This window comes from Ursus arctos, unplaced genomic scaffold (assembly GCF_023065955.2).
Source record: "Ursus arctos isolate Adak ecotype North America unplaced genomic scaffold, UrsArc2.0 scaffold_3, whole genome shotgun sequence".
Lineage (NCBI taxonomy): Eukaryota > Metazoa > Chordata > Mammalia > Carnivora > Ursidae > Ursus > Ursus arctos.
Window position 1 is genome coordinate 47,904,592 of NW_026622985.1, and position 20,896 is coordinate 47,925,487.

At 38.2% G+C, this 20,896-nt stretch overlaps 1 protein-coding gene across 13 annotated transcripts in view; it reads left to right on the plus strand.

Annotated features, from left to right (window-relative positions):
• HDAC9 (histone deacetylase 9) overlaps positions 1-20,896 on the plus strand; it is a 906,012-nt gene that overhangs the window by 505,245 nt on the left and 379,871 nt on the right. For 7 of the 13 annotated variants that reach the window (XM_048213041.2, XM_048213042.2, XM_048213045.2 and 4 more), the window contains 4 exons: positions 4,093-4,208; positions 14,141-14,263; positions 17,314-17,524; positions 17,957-18,174. In XM_048213041.2, the coding sequence (XP_048068998.1) occupies positions 4,093-4,208; positions 14,141-14,263; positions 17,314-17,524; positions 17,957-18,174 (668 nt within the window). Of the gene's footprint in view, positions 1-769; positions 902-4,092; positions 4,209-14,140; positions 14,264-17,313; positions 17,525-17,956; positions 18,175-20,896 lie in introns of all 13 variants that reach the window. The other 6 variants (XM_048213039.2, XM_048213040.2, XM_057304376.1 and 3 more) reach the window with 1 other exon arrangement.

Here is a 20,896-nt window from a genome sequence, read left to right on the forward strand (position 1 = left end):
CATTCTTTTAGAGTATAATTACGTAGAAACCTAAACCATAATAACTAAATTATAGAGCATCACTATTTAGGATAGTTTAACAAAGAAATAGTAACATGTAGGAATAATGTGCATTTGTACTTTGGAACATATAACCTTACTCGGAACTTTAAATTCGAAGATTTGGCCACCTTTTCTCTCTACTTAATTGTATACTACATGTGTAGAAAGGTTTATTCATAGTGACTCTACTTGGTTTGGTGTTATGATACTGAGTATATTTTCCCAGGATTTCAGGCAAGAGACTACCGACAAAGAAGTATTCCAGGAGTCAGAATTAGACGTAAATTATTTGCTACAGAGGTGTCTTCTTATTACCAGAAGTCAGGCCAGAGTCTCTAAAATCACATTAGGGTACTGTTTTTGTGGGTATTGAGTTTCACCCTTGAGAGAATGAAAAGAGCTGACAATGACGTATAATAAATCTTGCTCTGACCCAAACATATTTAGTGATTAAACTTCCCAGCAATCCCAGTTCTGTCAGCTTAAATAAGTAGGAAATTTATATTTTTACTCTTTTTTCACTTTCTATTTAGAAAAGTAAATTTCATAAAAATAATTACTATATTTGTCTGTTTAATTCATTTAGAGTTAATGCCTTATTTACATGCTTGGAATTTTAATTTGAGATGAGAAAGAACCAGGAAAAGGGTGAGCCGTTTTTTATACACAGAAGTGACTGGCTCTCTATTTTTTAATTTTTATCTATTTTCTTTGTCTCAATCCCCAGCCTCTGAGCCCAACTTGAAGGTGCGGTCCAGGTTAAAACAGAAAGTGGCAGAGAGGAGAAGCAGCCCCTTACTCAGGCGGAAGGATGGAAATGTTGTCACTTCATTCAAGAAGAGAATGTTTGAGGTGACAGGTAATTGAGGACTGTGCAGACATACACTAAAAAAATGCCGGTAGGAGGAATGAAAATAAATAGCATAGAATAAATATGGCTGTTGCATATTAAAAGTTATTTCGAGGAGAAACATGTCTTGAAAGGAAATTATAATGAAAACGCGCAAGTAGCTCAGTAAACCCTGCCATGCGTTCACCAACCGTGTTAAACAGGAAATGAATGAGAAACAGAACTCTGTGTCAATCTAGGCATAACTAGGGAACGCCAAAGCTCACCTTCATCTTTTCAGAAACAGGCAGTCCGTTTTAGGAATGCCAACCAGAAGAGTATAACTTTTAATGAAATTTGACCAGAAATGAGCAGAGGGAGGTCCAAGAAGAACACTTCCCCCACACTCCGACATGAACGTACAGAATACATCTGGGAAAATTAAACTATGTGGAACAGCAAAACCTTGACTTTTCAACAAATTTACAGAACTCATAAATGACTTTATGTGTTTACTAGTGAACTGGGACTTATGGCAGGAGGGGGATATATTGCCTTTTAGGAAGGGAAAGAAACTGTCATTTTCACTAGTCTCCAATGGAAGCGTTCTTATTTTTTTAGCTGCCTGGTTAGTGGTGGGGTGAACAGGTTAGGAAATTCAACCTGATGTCTTACAAAGCCTTCTGGTCCCAGGTGTACCTGGTCTGAAATTAGAGAAGACCTAGGGATACAAGAACCAAAAAGGCTAGCCAAAATAATAATACTGACTACTGTTTATTGAGTACCTACTTGGAGCCATATGCATTGTAATTTGGTCATTTCCTTTGGTTGCATTCATAGAGAAGTGGTAATCTGCAACCATTTTTTTCCATTCGCGTGGAAGATTGTGCTTAAACCAGTGTAGTCGGTTGCTATCATTTCTCCAAGATCAGATCTTATCCTTAGCAGGGAAGGGTAATAACTTTTCAAAATTATTTGTTTTCTGTGTCTCCTATGGCCATGAGATTGCCTACTTTGGGGAGACAATAGGGAAAAGATTGTGGAGGTGGGAGTGGGAAAGTACAGAACACTAATTAGACGTGGTAGTTTGACAGGTGATTTAGGGGGAAAAAATGTGTAGTCTCCTAGTCATTCCTGACAGATTAATAAATTTAATACAGATTTAATTAAAAAAATTTATCTGAAGAAAAGTATTAGTTGGAAAAATTTTCCTTGACAGATAAGTATTAAATAAATAAATATTACTTTACCAAAGTTTATATTAATTTTTCAATATCAAATATAATCACTAATTTGGACCAATTCTAAATTCAGAGCTACAGACTTTTTTTTTTTTTCCAGAACACAGATTTGTACTTAAGTAAATAGAAATCTTAATTGAGTTTTCATAGTAGAAGTACTTGGTGGGATTGGAGGGGTGGGGAGTGCATCTGTTTTAATGAATGTAAAGAAAATGAACATAACAATTGTCTAATGTAAATAGATACAAGTGATTTTTCTAATTGGAGAGAGTACGCTCCCTCATAACAGGAAAACTTGAAGAAAATAGAAAGCTATATACATTGCTTTGCTTTTTTTGTTTGTTTTTGCTTTAGAATCTGATTAATCTAAGGTCATATTTATTTATCCCAGTGTTCTCTTCTATTTTCCTATTAATCTCTTCTTGACTGTCACTTTTTCCCCACCGTCACTTGCCAAGTTGCAGTGCAATTTTGCTCATTACCTATCTGGGTCATGATTGATTCTAACTTAAAGGGGTTACAATTTGTTGGAGTTTTACTCAAGTTTCTTCATTTTTGAAATACCATATTTTTCTCTCCCTAATTTTGTGAGATGATGATGCTCCCTTTCATCTGAGGAAATAATTTGTATTCAGAGAGGGACTTGCATGTTTATTAGATGCACATTTCTGGTCAATGAGCTAGGACTTGTGAACGCTTTGCTAGATTTTTAAAAACAAGTATGCTGTATTTATTCTCAATGTCTTTGGAGGATCTGAACTACCAGACAGACAGGTTTATTCACCTGTACTCCTCCCCCTTTCTCTGCCGGCTTTCATGTAATTTAGTTGAGTTCTGTTTGAATCTTCATACTAATTATTTTTACTGTCTAGTCAGAGACCATCGTGGCATCATAGAGCAGTTAAATTGCTAACACTGTTCTCATACCTCTGCAGCTCCCTTCTCCATTTCCTAGGTTCAAGTGCATGCTTTTTCCAAACCCTATGCGCCTTCTCCTCCCAATAGTTGACATGGGAACCACCTGCCTCTTTTTTAAGTTCCCCAGTTTTCTGCCCCCTTTTCCCACCAAAGCCATGTTATTTAACAGTTCTGAGCCTTGGCCCCTCCCTGTGCATGCCGTGCCTTCTCCTCCACATGCTGCTTCTCCATTGTCCCCCTTTTGTGAACTACTTCTACTTCTCTTCAAGACCCCATTGCCATCTCATTTCTTTTCTGAGAGTTTCTCAGTGTTCCCAGATAATCAGTTGCTACCTCCCTTCCAGAACTAGTCCCGTGCCTTGTTGTAGAATCCTGATGCAACAAGTATTTGTTGCCTGGAATTCTCGTGCTCACGGCAGCGATTTCTACATAAGGAAATACTTCTGTCTGGATATTGCACCCAAAGATACAAATAATATGATTTTAAATTGGCAAGGCAGATATAAGAAAAGAACTTTCATATCCTGTGATATGAAAATGAGACATTAATGAGAAATCAGTATTTAGTCACGCAGGAAAGGCAAGAATTAGGAGTCTGGAGGAAAAGAAGGTCCTTGAAATATTTTCTAATGTGTATTTTTCTTATTAAAAGAAAAGCAAATAAGAATGAATCAAAGATAAAAAGCAGATTCATCAAAATGTAAGCAAAATATACAGACAGAAAGGCAGCAAGAAAGATATGTTTAAGAATTTTACACCAACGTGCTTTTTTTTTTCTCCCCTCATCAAAAGCTTCTATAACGTTCTCTAACTGTTCTTACTCATCTAGAAACTATGGAGTACCGTGTTGTATTTTTAACAGTGAAAACAAAGGGAGAAAAGTGGTAGGAGAATTCAGAAATGTTTCAGAATTTTTCACAGTCCTTTTTGTGGACTGAAATGGGACTGGTTCTTGTCGGGAGGAGAACAGTGTTCAGGGCTGTGTGCTACTTACAGGATCACTGGAGCTCATCCTTGTATAGTTTTCATTAATCTCTTCTTGTGCTTCACAATGTCTTCCAGAATCCTCTGTCAGCAGCAGCTCTCCAGGGTCTGGCCCCAGCTCACCAAACAATGGGCCAACTGGAAATGTTACTGAAAATGACACTTCCGTTTTGCCACCTACTCCTCATGCTGAGGTAAGACTGTTATTGTTTTGGTTCTTTTAAAAATTAGATCCTTAATTAGCCCTGTAAAACAAAGTGATATTTCTAAAGTGTAAAGCCACCTGTTCTTAGTTATTTTTCCTATAGGCTCATCGTGTATGGAATGGAATTAAACTTGGTCTTATTTACCAAGTTCAGATGACAATTATGGTTTGGAAAGCAAATGAAGTGTAATCCCCCCAAAAAACCACTCTTAGTGTTGCTGAAGATACATTCCCCATCAGTTGTACAACTCAGCAGTATTGTGTTTGGTTCTTGGTTATTCTGATGGGGGTGGTCCGATAAATAAGTAAAAACAACTTCATGCAAACCTCTCAGAAGAACAGCCTAGCAAAGCAGGTTTTATCCATTTGCCCCAGAGAGTAATGAAAAAATAATTAACATATTATAGCTGAGGAACATAGGAACATACTGAGCAAACATTTGCTGAGGACCTACTAAGCGCCGGTCATTTATAAAAATGAATAAGACACAAACTCTTATTTCTGAAGAATGAAATATTAAAGGAAATTCATCTGACTGTATGCAGTCAACCCTAATAACATTTGGTTTTTAACACCTAATTTATTGAAACCAATGATATAAGAATAGAGGAAGATAAATTTGTGAGTCACCAAGAATTTTTCTATGTAGTTTTTGTATTAGGCTAAGCAAAGGCAACAGTCTGTAAATAGCCATTCTTATGGAATTGGCTTTTCTGAAGACACCATCAATTGACTGAAACTCTTGATTTTTCTTTTCTGTCATTATAATTCCTCCTTACCATGAATTGCTCTATGCAGGCAAAGCTGGTACAATAACTTCTCATATGTAACTGTAACATGCTTCTTCCCTTGTATTTAATACAGTCATGGTAACTTAGGGTTGAAAGAGACTCTGATTCTTGGATCACCTATATAGCTTTCCCGATGCGTACTTATCAAACTTTCTCTAGAACACTACTACTTATAAGGAGCTCTTTTTGCTGTTTCCTGGGACAACTCAGTTGATTTTAGAGCGTTAGCTTGACAAAAATGTCTCCTGTGCATGATGCCAATATCTGTGTCTCTGTAATTTCATACACACACACACTTGTAATAAATTATTTCTAAATTGTAAAATTACCAGGCCAAAATATAATTGAAAGCAGAAAACCAGAGGTTATTTCTGATAAGTAAAGGACTGAAAACAGTGAAGTCACCTTTGCTCTGAGGACATTTGTGTACTTGTTTTTGGGGTTTTAAGATTTTATTTATTTATCTGACAGAAAGAGAGAGAAAGAGAGACAGAAAGAGAAAGGAGGGCAGCAGGCAGAGAGAGAGGGAGAAGCAGGCTCCCTGCTGAGCAGAGAGCCCAAAGTGGGGCTTGATCCCAGGACTCTGGGATTATGACCTGAGCCCAAGGCAGATGCTTAACTGACTAAGCCACCCAGGCGCCCCTATGTACTTCAGTTTCGAGTTTTGGTTTTCAGGGCCTCACAGCACTCAAGATAGAAGGCAAAGCTCAGTCCTGACCAAGGAGGATAACCTAACATGAAATTAAGCTGGAATTTCAAAAGCTCATGCCTACACTATGTTGGTGAGTCTCTCACCCCCACTCCCAGAAGTGTCTGGATGCAGACCAAAGCAAGGACAGGATTTCTCCCTGAGAAGTTTTAACCAGAAGCTAGTCCTTGCATGGAGCTGTGGCCCAAATTTCTGTAATTTCAAACCATTATTTTGGTTTAAAGTGCCCAGATTTGTTAGGGCCCCTAGGTGTCTGGAAAAGCATATATAAATCCTCTCTAGAGGAATACACCTGCATTCTAGATTTCAAAAAATTTCCTTCAATTTTCCAAGGAAAATCGGTAAAAGAGATAGACATTCTCTTGCTTATGATCAGCTTTCAGCTATTTGAAGAACAACAATTCAGGCCTCACCATTATCTCCAGGTCCTTCATCTATTTCTTGTTTTTCACAATCCTGCTGTCCCTCTTTCTCTTTTTCATTATTCCTTCTTAAAACATGATACCAGCTCAGTTAAGTACTTCACATATATTTGTGATCAGAGATGTAAGTGGAATTCTTGGACTGTTGGTTATAGATACTGTATTTCTGCTAGCGCAATTAGATGTCAATATGGGTCAGTTTTCTGTGACCCTTTAATCAGTGTCCAGGAAAAGAACAACTTTGTCACAGACAGTTCTTAAAACTTTGGATTTCCATTGCCTCTCAGTTTGAAGAATGTGATTCTCAGTAATAGCGGAAACACTAAAGGGTCTGGATTCTAAATCAGCTCTGGATGAATTCTGTGCCCTTGGAAAAAGAAATGACACAGTAAACTACATTCAACAGCATGTATGATTCTTAGAAATGCATTGTTAGGGCTAAAGGGTACAGACGACCACTTACAGTGATGATATTGTATTAGGTTCTGAAACAACAGTACGGTATCTTGATCAGAAAGCATTTGTCGTAGAAGTACATTTCACAAAGGTTAAGGGTGTGATGAACACAAAATTTATCTTGATGGTTACCTCTCTGGAGGGAGCAAGGTGGGGAGGGTCGGGAGAGACATGCTTTGTTACTAAAGAGGAAGATACACATATTCTTTCATTAGAAATACATATATATGTATATACTACTTAGTACAACATACAAGAACAATCAAGAAATACATATTTGTGAGATTAGGAATGGAAAAAGGTGAGATTTTTCTCTTTACTTCAAACTTTTAATGACCTGTTACATTGAATATCCCAGATTATGAAGCCCTACCTTTAAATTTCAAAATATGCTGGAGAGTGAAAATGAAAGGAATTTTTTATATTGTTTTAATCTATTTTTTATTCCTAAAGCCTTCCCTGTCACAAATATCTGTTTAGATTGCCCTACCTTTTCATCTACTTACTGAACATTCTGTTACCACAAACTTTTCCTTCCACCCCCACCAGTTTAAAAAAAAAAAGAAAAAAAACAGAAGGAAATGTGATTTAATGGAGTTTGAAAGAGTAGAGGTATTTCTTCAGGTCAGTGACAGGACATTCACCTCCAAAGCTGGAAAGACTAGTTCAAAAGCAAGCAGTGACTTACTTCATAATGAATTAATTGTGTGCCTGAACTATGATCCAAAAGGCCAGGTGGGCAGACCTTTATGCACTGATGGGTAGCCTCTCCGTGGCCCAAAACAAAAAATTCAGCCCTGATGGCTAACATGTGGTTTTCTGCTGCATTACATTTACAGAGGTCTGTAATGTAATTCATACTGGAGAGCTAAAGAGACAGCAGAATTCAGACGGAAACTCTCCACAAATTAATATCCTAGCTCTGTAACACAAAATGCTTGCACCTAAACTAGAAAAAGAGGAAAACAAATATTTTTTGCTAGTTCTTTATTAACAATCATTTCAGATTTAGTATGATTTTTACAGACATTTTCCAAGATTAACAATAGTGTGTAATTTCATATCAACAGACGTAGTTTTAAGGCGTGAAAAACATACATCAACTATGCTTTCAGCTACACTTTCAGAAGCCAAGCTGGTTGCACAGTTCATCTTTTACAAAATAGGCTTATTCTACCATCTTTGGTTAACCAGCACAGGCGAATTTTCATTTTTAGATAGTTCAACAGTGTACATTTGTATGAACTCTTTATTCTGTGACCTGTAAGTAGAAAAGCATGTCACCTAATTGTTTCAGAGCCCATGTCAATGAATGGGATTCTAGTCCCTTTTAGCACTTAGGAAAGAGGAAAGTAAGGCTGGATCTCAGGCTGATGTTGAGGCTTCGGCAAAAAGACAATTTTTAGCATGTAATTCACATGTCCTGCATAATTAAGGCAGGAGTAGGAGAATTTACTCCTCTAAGTCCCGCCTAAGGAAACAGCACAGCGAATTCATAAACGGGTCTTGCATTCAGAAGGCTCCATGGGAACCTGGCTCCAAAAGCAACTACTTTGTCATCATTGGTTAAGTCACTAAACTTGTCCCTGACCTCAGGTTCCTTATCTAGTGAAAGGTGGTAATACCTCATCCAACAGCGTTGTTGTGAGGAGTCAGTGCTGGGAAGGCGGGTGGTGAATTGTGAAGTGTGAAAGGAGTTCATTGTTTGTTGTTGTTATCAATACTGACTCCTGGTGGGGAAAACTCATTAGCATGTTTGTCTTCAAGCCAGCAGATCACATGTGAGAGTGAGTCTCCATCTGCTCGGACCACTTCTGTTCCATGTCTTCTATTTCTTACATATGCTCAGTCCTGAACCCGGGTTGTTGGAGCTACTTGTTTTACTCATTTGTAAACTTGGTTGGGGAGCTGAAACCTCAGGAGTTTCTATTTCCAGCTCCAGTCAGAAATGTCTTTACCTATCTAGTTACTTTATTGTTAATACTGCGGGCCTGTGGGTTCAGATGTTTCCATGAATATCAACACCATTATTTTAGATTCTGTAGATTTATTTGATAGCTATGTTAACAGTAGCCAAGCAGCTGGTTTATTTCTATTTGAACATTAGTGGCTGGCTCCGCTATGCTATTTTTTAAATCATTTTTTTTTCCAGCAGATACAAACGATTTTTTAAAAAGGATTCTAATAATAAGGTTAAGTACTCTAAAATCATCTGAAATGTCACTTGTTTTGCCCCAATCTCACATGACTCATCTGCCTATTGTTTCATAATAGTTGTTGTGACATTTGTTGTAAATGTTATGCTCCCTTCTGAGTGGGTGTAGAGCTATGGTTTTAGGTGGCAGAAAATAAAATGCCTTCCCCCCATCGTTGGGGAGAAGAGGTTGCTATGACAGAAGAATCATTTAGGAGGAATAACATGAGTCAATATTATAAAGCAAGACCTTTAATGAGACCTTCAGCAGTGCCTTTTAAATGCAAAGGAAGCCCTGTCAAATGATAATTTCTGGTCTCCAAATCATTTCATAGTAATACATTCTTGGATGTCCAATAAAAATAAAAACTTAGAGATTTAAGTTTCTAAAAAATTTCTTCATCACATGGGGATGGTCATTTTCTATCAGCTATCTGAAAGGACAAGAGAAAATAAATACTATTTAAAAGATTACGGTGAAAACCATAAATAAGTATTAAATGATTAAGAGATTTTTTTGGTTTGGAATTCTTTGTTGGGTTTTGTTTTGTTTTCGTTTTTAATGTGGCTCTTTCTTTTAGATAGTCTAATTTGGGGATCTGGGACCTTTTAAAGCTACGGCAGATTGAGGTTTACAAGCACGTTTTCCTGAATACCGCGCTAATACACACGCATGTAACTTGATCATGCTAGTCGGAGGTGCTTCTGTCCCAGGCCGAAGGAGTCGATGTCCAGGGAAGGTGGGCAGCTGCCCAGTCGTAGGCCGTGAGTGGTAGAGCTCAAATGCAGGGCACTGAGACCACACTTCTTTTCACTAGCCCGACTGCTCCTCACCAAAACTCTGTAGATACTTATATTCTTTTTCTGATGCTCATGCATATTGTACATAATTTTGAAATGTAGTATAATAGTATAGTATATTTAAAATTCTACACCCACTTTTTCTAAAAGCTGCTTAAAAGGAGGTGATTTTTTTACATAACTAGTGTTCTGTTAAAGGTCATCTGTTGACTTCTTTGTCTTAAGAGTGAGAAAAGTATTCCTTTCCCTTCCCTTCCCTCCCTCCCTCCTTCCCTCTCTTCCTTCCACCTTCCTTCCTCCCTTCCTATGTATCTCCTATCCCCACTGCCATTTTCCTTGCCCCCATAGGCAAGTCATTCTTTCCCATATTTTTGTTTGCATGGGCTCTTACATCATATGCATTTTCTCCTTTGTGTCCAAGAATTTTAGTGAGTATAAATGGCATAGTGTTATCAATCTCATTCCATTTCTTATTTTTATCACTAAGCATATGTTTTTAGATCTGGTTATGTCATTATGGATGCAGATACCTAATAGTTTGCTTTTAATCACCATAACAATCCATGGAGGGTGGTGCTCCATTTTACCTACCCATTCTCCAGTTGGATGCCCCAGTGGCCTCCAGTTCTCACCCACCACCAAAAACTGCTTCAGTATATACTCATGGACATCATCCTAAATGATGATGAATGAGAGCTTAAGGAGAGAATTTCTTGAAGATATAATTCCCAGCAGAAGAAGTTGGGGGTCACGGTATATAATGTAATTATTGTATTGTCATAAATTATTCACCAGGATTGTTACACCAGTCTGTAGTCCCACCAGCAGTGTGTGATGGTTTTTGCCGTTCTAAATCCCTATGACATTCGAGATTCTGTATTTTTCTAATTTTTACCAGTGTTCATTTTGTAAGAGATTGGATCTTTTCATTGAAAGGAATAGCTTCCTGATTTCAATAGCAAAATTAATAGCTCTATGAAAAGACACATCATTTTTCAGTTTATTTTACTCATCTGAATTGCAAATATTATCCGTAAGATAGGCTTCCAGTTGCTCCGATGGTGAGAAAACATTTTGAAGGTCATTATTAAGATATGAGTACGCCTCCCCTGAACCCCACACCTGACTCAGTCATATCCCTCTTTTCCACATTATGCTCCTTCTGGTGAAATGCTAGTTACCTATCAAACCCTTGTATAAATTTGACACCCTGCTCTGTGCCACTGAAGTGATTGAACCCTATTTTAATTATAGTAATTATCACAGGTCATTAGAGTTTGTTTTCTACTTTTCTGTGCTCCTAACTAGCACATGAACTTGTATCATGTAGGACATCCTTATACATCTACCATCCAATGACATACTGCTAACCCAACTGAATTGCTATTTATTAATTGTTTCATGAATGTTAAGAGATAGTCATTTATGCCTTTAATATTTCCATTTTATCTAACTACAGCAATAGTTTCTGGTTCTGAAAAATTTTTAGATTAAAACCATCCTCTCCATGTTCTAAGATGTAAAATGTTGGCATTTTAGCACAGCTTTGATTTAAGGGCTGGATCAGTTTCAGAATTGCTTCCTGAAAAAAATCCTGGCTTTGCCCTAAAATGCTTGCGATCTCACCACAATGCTAAGGTGGGGTAACCTTCCAGGCTAAGAATACTGGTCGGGATCCTTCATTTTCTCAGTGAATTGGCACCTCTCACCGACCTGTTGGGCTGGTTTTCAGGTGTGCTCGCACTCTTTTAGCAGTGTAGATAGACTACAACTCCAGGTTCTTGCTAAGAAAACACTAACCTGGAACAGATAGACTGTGCTGACCATAAAGCCGTACTGAGGAAAGTTGCATTTAAAGAAGATAATTTGAGAAAAACATTTTTTCAGGTCTGTGAAGTCATTTGTGATTCAAGTCATCCTGTGAAATGCTGTGCCTGTTACCTTGTCTGTAATTGAAGGAGATAACTAAATAATGTCCAAGTTCCTGAAGTTCTGTGATACGGTACTATACCAGTTAGTCTCTGTGGGAAGAGCCAGCTAGGTACCGAGTGAACCTGGGGGACTCAGGACTTTCCTTGTTTGCTCAGGAATTGTGTCTGTGACTTGAAGACCCTCATGTCTATAAAGTCACCAGCGCTTTCCCTTTCTTCTCATGCCCAGGTCAGCTGGTTCCCAGTTGCACACATTTCTTCTTTTGCATTAGCCTCAGGACCTGATCTTGCTTCCTCTTCCTCTCTAAAGCTTCCCCCACACCCTCCTTTTTCTTACGGTCTCATGTCCTTCAGGAATGGCAGCAGAGCGGGCTGGGTAGCTTCTACAGCGGTACCTGACAACAAACCTTGGAGCCTCGGTCAGCTTAAAAGTTCTATTGTTGACCCCAGTGGGAGCCAGAATTGAGGAAGTCACTTGGTTTCTCCATCCAGAACTGAAGCACAACGATAGCTGCAGAGTGCTTATGAAGAATAAGCTAATGTCCCAAAAGTCCCTGGCAGAGGGCTTGGCACACAGTAGGGCCTGAAAATCAGTGCACTGTCATAGGAAGTGGAGCTGCTCAATTTTGATATGAAACTTCAGTTTAACCCCATAGTAAGAATATTCCCCAGTGTCTTCTCTTTCACCTCAAAGCCCATGTGAGCAGCTAGTCCACTGCTGCCATCATTACATGCAAGAAGAAATATTTTTCTTACTTTAGTATAGGTTTGCTTCCTGGAATGCGGTGGGAGGATACTGCAGAAGTGCATTCTGGGAAACAAAGATGACCTCTTTCGTGAGGCCTGTGGTGTGTCTTTGGTGCCATTCCCACAGTGCGTGTCCAGGGTCAGTGCTCTGATAAGCAGATAACAACCTGGAATGAATATCATACATGACTTAAAGTGCTTATTTTTCCACATGTGTTTCTCTTCTATGAAAACAGTAAGGGAATGAAATAACATTTTATTATAAATTACTATTTGCTGCTAGTAAGCTAGTCAAAATATTTTTCACTTCTTCATTCTTTTTGTTCTTATTCAAGCATCTATTCCAAACTAGAAATTAATGTTAAAAGCATATTCATGTAAGCAAAACAAAAGCTTGCCTTTTTAATTAGAGCAAATAGGCGACTGCTACTCAGAGCTCCTGAAGTCATGCAACCTCATTGTAATGATAAAATCTTCTCCCGCAGTCTTCATGCAGTGGCATCTTAGACAACCTTAATTTTGTAAAGGATTGCGTCTAAAGTCAATGTAATGTTAAAGAAAAAAAAAGGTTTCAATATGTCTCTTGGTTTTCATGCACAAATACCTGACTTCTTTTGAGAACAAACTTAGCTTGGAATTCTAAGTTGCCATGAGAAAAAATCTCCATTTAACCTTCTGCTCTTATTATGTGAAGGCTACGGCTCGTCCGCAAACAAACGTATGATTGAGGTGATGTTTTGGAATAACATCCTGTGTTTTGGTGGCGCATCACTCTTCAGTGACATTCTGAGGTTGCATTGTATTAGCACATGATATTTTCCCCAGTTAATTGATATCCCAGGTTTGTCCAGGGGAAAATCTACAGCTCCCCCAAACATGCTTGACAAGTTATTATATTTACTTTAGTCAAAGCCCGTGTGTGCAGTATCCCTCTTGGAGGTGGTCTATTATTGGAGTCCCATATGCTTTTTGTTTGGGAAGAAAGCAGTCACTGTGTCATACTGTTACATGGAGTATTCTTTTTCAGGGATGTTGTTCCCTTGGGGACCATATCAGGCCAGAGTTCCTTAGTCTAATAAGACCTTTGTAACTCTTATTGTATAAGAGTTCTGGGAGGGAAGCAAGAGTTAAACAGAAAATGTAATTCAAGCAACCATATTAGGCCACATGTGGGAAAACATGACTCTTAGTATTGGATTAAAAAAAGGCATTTGTTGTAAAAAGGACTGTGATGCCAAAACATTCAAGGTATTTTCAGGGTAAATGAAGCCTATTGTGGCACAGGGAACTCGTAACATTTTAGCGTTTAGCTTAGCTTCTGAATATGAATGATCTAAACATGCACCACACAGAGTTGTCTATTCATATATTTTATATTAAAAACATACTATTAATTATAGAAGTCCTATATGGTGACATCTAATCTTAGATTTTCTTGTGTGAGTTTCCCCATCCGTAAAATGATGTTTAATCCATATAAAGATAATGATTATAGCAGTATTATATACATATTCCTCACTCAGTAATACAAAAATATATACATAAGAATTAGTCACTTTAATTGTTGTACCAATTGATGACAGACACACTATTATGGTCAATAAAGGTAGAATTTTTAAAAAGAATTTTGCAAACTGAACATAGAAGCCCTTTCTTCAGATTCTGTGATTATGTCTAATGAACAAAATTTTAATTTAATTTTCACATGTAACTTTTGGATACAGAAATCATAAAATAAACAATTAGAATACTTGACTATTTTGACTAATCATGATAATACAAAATCTATTTTCTGAAATGTGGGCATTTTACAGTAGATTTTATGATACAATAATGTTTTGAGACTGCCTTTTCATTTTTTTTTAAACAGCAAATGGTGTCCCAGCAACGCATTCTAATTCATGAAGATTCCATGAACTTGCTAAGTCTTTATACCTCTCCCTCTTTGCCCAACATTACCTTGGGACTTCCGGCAGTGCCAACGCAGCTCAACGTAAGTCATTACACAGCAGCCCAAGTGATATTTTCAGAGGGGATCTCTCTCTCATTTCTTGTGTATTTAGACTTCAGGGAAACTTGGTGGAGTTCGCTTCTCCTAGAATTCACTTACTTCACTCTGAGTTGTGCGAAGACGTTCAGTTTGATGTCAAATTAAAGAATTATACTGGTTCACAGTACGTAATATATATAAAAACAATAACTAACATTTATAGAATGTTTCATAGCTTTTAAAAAAGAAAGCACTCTCCAGATATATTAATTTACTAGCTCCACACAGCCATCCCATGAAACAGAGATTACAGGCCACATTTTTACAGAAGAAGCAGCTGAGCCTTGGAATATTTAAAAGCCCAAGATCACAGAGCCCTTGAGTAGCAGTCCTAGGACTCAACCCAGGCCAGGGTTGAGAGATGAAGCTTCCAAGCACAGCAGCATATGTTTATAGAATTTATTTTGTGAATGACTTTATTTTCGTAATTTAAGTTACTGACTCTGTGGTACTAAGAAATACATATCTGGAAAACCTCTCTAAGAGCAATATTAAACTCTTCCCAGGAGATTCAGAGTGAATCAATTACTTTAAAAGTCCTGACATTTGAAATAGGATCTCTGGGAGGTAATTGTCCTACTAGCAGAAGATAGCAGTAATTATTTTATACATATTCCCCAAAATAATATAAATTTTAGTCATTGTAAAAGATTGGTAAGCTTTACCTGGAAAAATTCATCTGTGAACTGTGAGTAAAGTAACTTGTAGTTATGCAGAGGTCATGTGATGCATTAGGTTTAAAGAGAAATTTATTTCAACCCTTGGCACCAATTTTGTCAGACTTCAACAGGACATCTTCCATGGAGTCCAGCTTGTCATATTCACGTCTTTTACAATACACCCACACCAGGAAATTTTTAAAGAGGTGACCATTTTGTGCCTCATTTATTTTCAAAATTTAAGCCCTGTATATGGTGGGCTAATTTATGCTCAAGCACACCTATACTGACATTTTTAAAAGATAGATTTTGTAATTGGGTTCAGTCCATATTCTGCAATCAATCTAAGAGATATCTGGTTATATTTGGTATTTTTTATAGAGTGGAATGTTATCTTACATGATATAGTAATCTTATACCAGTGAGGAAAAAGCAGAATTCGGATGTTGTTTTATATCTGGAATTGAAGAAGAAAGGCTTCAAAGTACTGATTTCAGTTACCCCCCTTGAAATTCCCCATGAAGCATTTGTAAACAGTTGGTTCTAGTGAAAAGAAAAAAAAAAAAAAAGGAATTGGGGTGAAACTGAACATAAATATTCATGGATGGTATTTTCACATCTCCACTTATTAAAAACTATTTTTCTTCCATTCCTCTGTCTCCTATTCTCCTGATGACAAGCAAATAGTAACACAAAAGCTTCTCATGACACGTGAATAGGCATTTTATTTCCACCCTTTTTTGCATGTTCTAAGTCATTCCTACCAGCTAACACAAACATACACCACCGTTAATGTGGTCAGAGAGAATTTTTTCCCAAAGGACCAAGTACGAATGCCAGACCATTTAATGTTTCAATGGTAATACAATTTGGTACCGTTGGATGAATAAACCAATGTGGTTTGGATTGAAGTTTCATTTTTCTTTGCTTCCATTTTGGTGTGGATGAGGCCATCACAATTAATTTTTCAGGCTTAGTATTGCTTTGGCAAAGGGATCTCTAATATTCCATTTCCCCACTGAAGAGTGGGAAATTTTAAGGAAAAGAGGCCAGGAGAAGGAATCACTCCTAGATTAAACATTGCTTTGACTCGCCATGTGACTAAGACAAACCATTTACCTCTTTGTCCTTCAATTTCTCCATCACTGAAAATTACTTTGCTTCCCTGGAGCACAGCAATTTTGGAAGATGAAACATGAGTTTTGAAAAGAAACATGCCACATAATTTTGAGGTATTAGACTTCTGCTCTTGCGATACCAAAATGACCTCCATTCATTAAATTCTTTGAATAGGATAATTCATTATTACTATTGATGATGTAATTATTATTACCTTATTACTGTGTTATCAGACATTTCAAGTTCTTAATAGCATTTTTATTTGATCTAATTTCACTTGTAGTTTATTTTATTAAACAAAAGTATCTGAAGTGTCATTTTCAATATTTAAAGATTTGGGGATCTGTTATGAATTAATACAAAGTACACATTTAAATCAAAGTCCTGCATATTTTATACAACCTTTCATTGAGTTGGCTGAAGAATTTCATTTTAAAAATTAAATATTGGAACCCTACAGCTCTGTGAGCTTATTAGAGGACATAAGAGGAATTGCTCCTTTTGCTTGAACCTCCAAAATTACAGACGGTTCTATCTCCAGCTTCTTCATTGCTATGATAGAGTCATTAGTTTAGCAATTTGAATCAATTTTACATTTCCAGTATGCCCTTTTTACTTCAACAGTATACTAAAATCTTTTTTAAATAAAGTTCCCAGTTATTAAGCCTGAAATTAACATCATTTTCAGTGTGAAAAAAAGTTCAGTACAATGGTACTCAATACTAACTTGTCTTCAGTACTTCAACCCTATTTTTATTTCTACTCTGTTAATTCGGTTAGTTTAAAAAGACACACTGTTGGGCAAAATAGGCGAAGGTGATTAAGAGGTCGAAACTTCCAGTTGTAAAATACATAAGTCACAGGGATGAGAAATGCAGCCTAGGGGAATATAGTCAGTAACTGTACCACGTTTGTCCAGCGACAGGTGGTGACTGCACTCATCACGGTGAGCACGTCTAGTGTAGACAGATGTTGAATCACTGTGTTGTACACCTGAAACATGTGTGATATTATATGTCAACTACACTTCAATTAAAAAAAGAAAACTAAGAGAAAAAAAAAAAGACATTATACATTTTCCCTACTCAGCCATCAGTCAGATGGGGTTTTCTTTCGGGTGGAGGAGGGGAGAATTATGGAAAAAGAAACTCCGCTAATGGTGTACAGACCCAATGGATGAAAGAGGATTACCATCTTTATTATTTCTTGACACAGGCTTCGAATTCACTCAAAGATAAACAGAAGTGTGAGACCCAGACGCTCCGACAAGGCGTTCCTCTGCCCGGGCAGTATGCGGGCAGCATCCCAGCATCTTCAAGCCACCCCCACGTTGCTTTAGAGGGAAAGCCCAACAGCAGCCACCAAGCGCTCCTGCAGCATCTATTATTGAAAGAACAAATGCGACAGCAGAAGCTTCTCGTGGCTGGTAAATAATAATGGCACTGTTTGCGGGTCATTTTAGGACTTTATTTATCCGCAGTGCAGTGTAAAGTCTTTTTAGCTCAAGACCCTCGTAAAAATTGACAGTGTCACACAAGGGTCTCCCTGACACTTGATATTGTGGGAAAGGCTACTCTTCTTATTTATTCCCTTAGACACGTGGTGGGGGAAAGCCCTGCACCTTATAACCTTCATGCCTCTCGAGGTGACTGCTGGGGAGTCACGGGTCAGATGCCTCCCTGTCTCATGTTCTGGCACTTCTGCCTGCATCCCCTACGACCTAGCCTTCTTCTGATGTTTGCCCAGTAGAATCGCTAGTTTTCATCAGATTTATCTCCTGGATCTATTTTCTGTGGTTCTTTGTCTTTTCTTAAGCAAAATTGTGTGTATGTGTGTACATACATATATTCTTTTTCAGGTGGAGTCCCCTTACATCCTCAGTCTCCGTTGGCAGCAAAGGAGAGAATTTCACCTGGTATTAGAGGTACCCACAAATTACCCCGTCACAGACCCCTGAATCGAACGCAGTCTGCACCTCTGCCTCAGAGCACGTTGGCTCAGCTGGTCATTCAGCAGCAACACCAGCAATTCTTGGAGAAGCAGAAGCAATACCAGCAGCAGGTCCACATGAACAAAGTAAGCCCCCAAGTCAAAGTCAGGGTGTCACAACCACCAGCGGGGAAATTGGGGTTCTCTTCTCTGATCCGGGCACACAAGAGGAGGATGTTGGTATCTGTGCATCACCATCAAAAGGAGATAGCCACCCTAGCCCTCGGGGACAGCCTCACAATATCAATCTTTTCACCATCATTACATTCACAGGATGTTTGTGGCAACATTATTATAGATTACTAAAGCCTTTGATGATTGCGGGCCTGTTTGAATTCAGAAGCACACTCAGGCGCCTGTGTGCAGAGCCCCATTTTTTGGTTTCGTAGAAAAGGCTTGAGGCAGAGTTGAATGTGGTGGATTGACAAAAATCTTGCACAGGTGCAGGCAGATATGACAAGGTGAGCCCACAAACTGTTCCTCAGCCACTCGTACGTATCCATGTTCTATTTATTTTTTAGCATGCCCCACTTTATTCCAAACAGTGTTTGAAGCAATTTCTCAGAAATGTGTGGTAATTTTCTGGCAGCCTTATTGTGGCCAAAATGGAAAGCTGATGTCTGTATCACACCACATCCTTAGGCGCTCTCCTGCTGAGGTAACCACAAAGAAACAGTGATTACAATATAACAATATCAGACAGGCCAGGCTGGTAAAACATTTTCAATGAACTCATAAGCAAAACTGGTCTACCCAGTTTTGACACAACACTCCTCTATGGTAGGTTTACAAAGCCGTCTTCTCATTCCTGGAAGTGTTATTGTCCTGAATAGCATAATTCTACCCACTCTCCCTTGTTACTGTATCACCTACAAGGATCTTAGAGAAGTATGATTATTAAGAAATGACATTGTGTTTACTGATAGGTAGCTAAAAATTGGCCTACTGTTGAAAAGCTTTCTTGTATCATGAGAGAAACGAAGCAACCCTTCACATGCAAAGGTCTAACTGGAGAATAACAATAGGAGAAAGGGGGTTCTTCATCGTGGGCTCACTTTATTGCAGGCAGGGCCAGAGTATTTCCCTTCTCTTTGGCCCCCCTCCAGCTCAGCCCTTTGCTGCCTTCAAAGATGATGTGTGGGGGAGGAGGAGTGGATGAGGAAGTGGGTACTGGAGTTGGATGGCCGTGGCCAGTGACTTTGCTGCCATCTCTCACTGTACTGCACACTGTAGTCCACAGCACCGCACACTCTTTATATATCATCAGATTGATGCTGTTATTGCTACAGCATTTCTCTAAATTTAGCAGATTATTTTGTATCAAAGCAGTCTCACTGGAGGAGGCCAACTTCTTTCTCGTAGCGTCCTGGTACTCGTTGACTTGAATGTGACTCTGCATATGTTTACTATATTATGGTAGAGTTCAGTTTGTTTGTTTTGTGGTTTCTCAGCACTACGTAAAACTGCTATGTATTCTTGAAAAATTGTCCAGTGACTAATGTGAAAAATTTATGAAAGAAGAAAGATTGGGAATCCTACCTTTTGCCTCATAATATTTTCTTTTGTTTTTTTGGGGGGGTTGTTTTGTTTCTTGGGGGTTTTTTTGGTTTTTTTAAGAGAGAGAGAGAGAGCAAGAGAGCATGAGTGGGGGAAGGGCAGAGGAAGAGGGAGAGACAATATTAAGCAGGCTCCACACCCAGTGCATAGCCCAACCTGGGGCTCAGTCTCACCACCCTGAGATCACAACCTGTGCCGAAATTAAGAGTCAGATGCTGAACTGACTAAGCCACCCATGCACGGCGTTGCCTCATAATATTGTGATTTGGAATTAAATTCATTAGATTCTTATGAATACTTTAAAGAATATTTTGGAGTACATTTCTTATGACCTAGAGATGCCAGTGTTTCAGACTCAGTGGTATGCTAATAACCGGGTCTTTATATTTTAGTATCACACTTGAGATTTTGACAGGCGGATGCTAACCTCAGTCACATGGAAGAAACCAAGATGAAAAGCAGGCATTTGCATTGAGCAATGAGAAAGCAAATCTTATCAGAAACCTTCTCCCATGTGGAGCTGATTCCTTGGAATCTGTTAAGAATTCTTCCCAAAATTAGAAACAAACCTATACTTTCAGGTACATGTTTGTACAGTGGTTTGATTATTAAATCTTGTCTTAATTAGGCAAAATGAAGTCCAGAAAACTTCAAAGTACAAAGCTGATCTTTATATATTAACCCCTCTCAGCTTGGGTGTTTAGATTACTCAAGCAGGTCTCCAGTTGGCTTTTCTCCAAGTATGTATTCCATATGTTTGATCCAATGGCATATGCACATTCAGTATCCTCCAGATTTTGAAAATATTTCACCTGCCCTCAATTGTCTAAGGGAACAGAGAAGAATCTTATTAAAGAAAATATTGAATCTCTGTCCTATTCTGAAGTATTCACAGTAGAACCATCAAGAAATGAATTGCTACTGCTCACCCTTCCCCATGAGGTGATGAAAACATTTATTTCACATGGTGTGAGGGCCATAACCTAGATGACAAAAACCAATGAGTTTCTGTATAATCATACATTTATGTACACTCTAACCATTTTGAATATCCATTAATGAGAAATAACCACAGAAACTTTAATTTATGTCATTTTTTCCTGGTATAATGGATGAATCTGTATTGAATCATTTCAAACTGGAGCCAAATAGCTGGCATCGTAAAAACGTGGTCCCTGCTCTTGAGCAGCTTCTTATAGTGGGAAATATATGCTCACATGAAGACCTAGGTATGCAGATAACGGATTTGAAA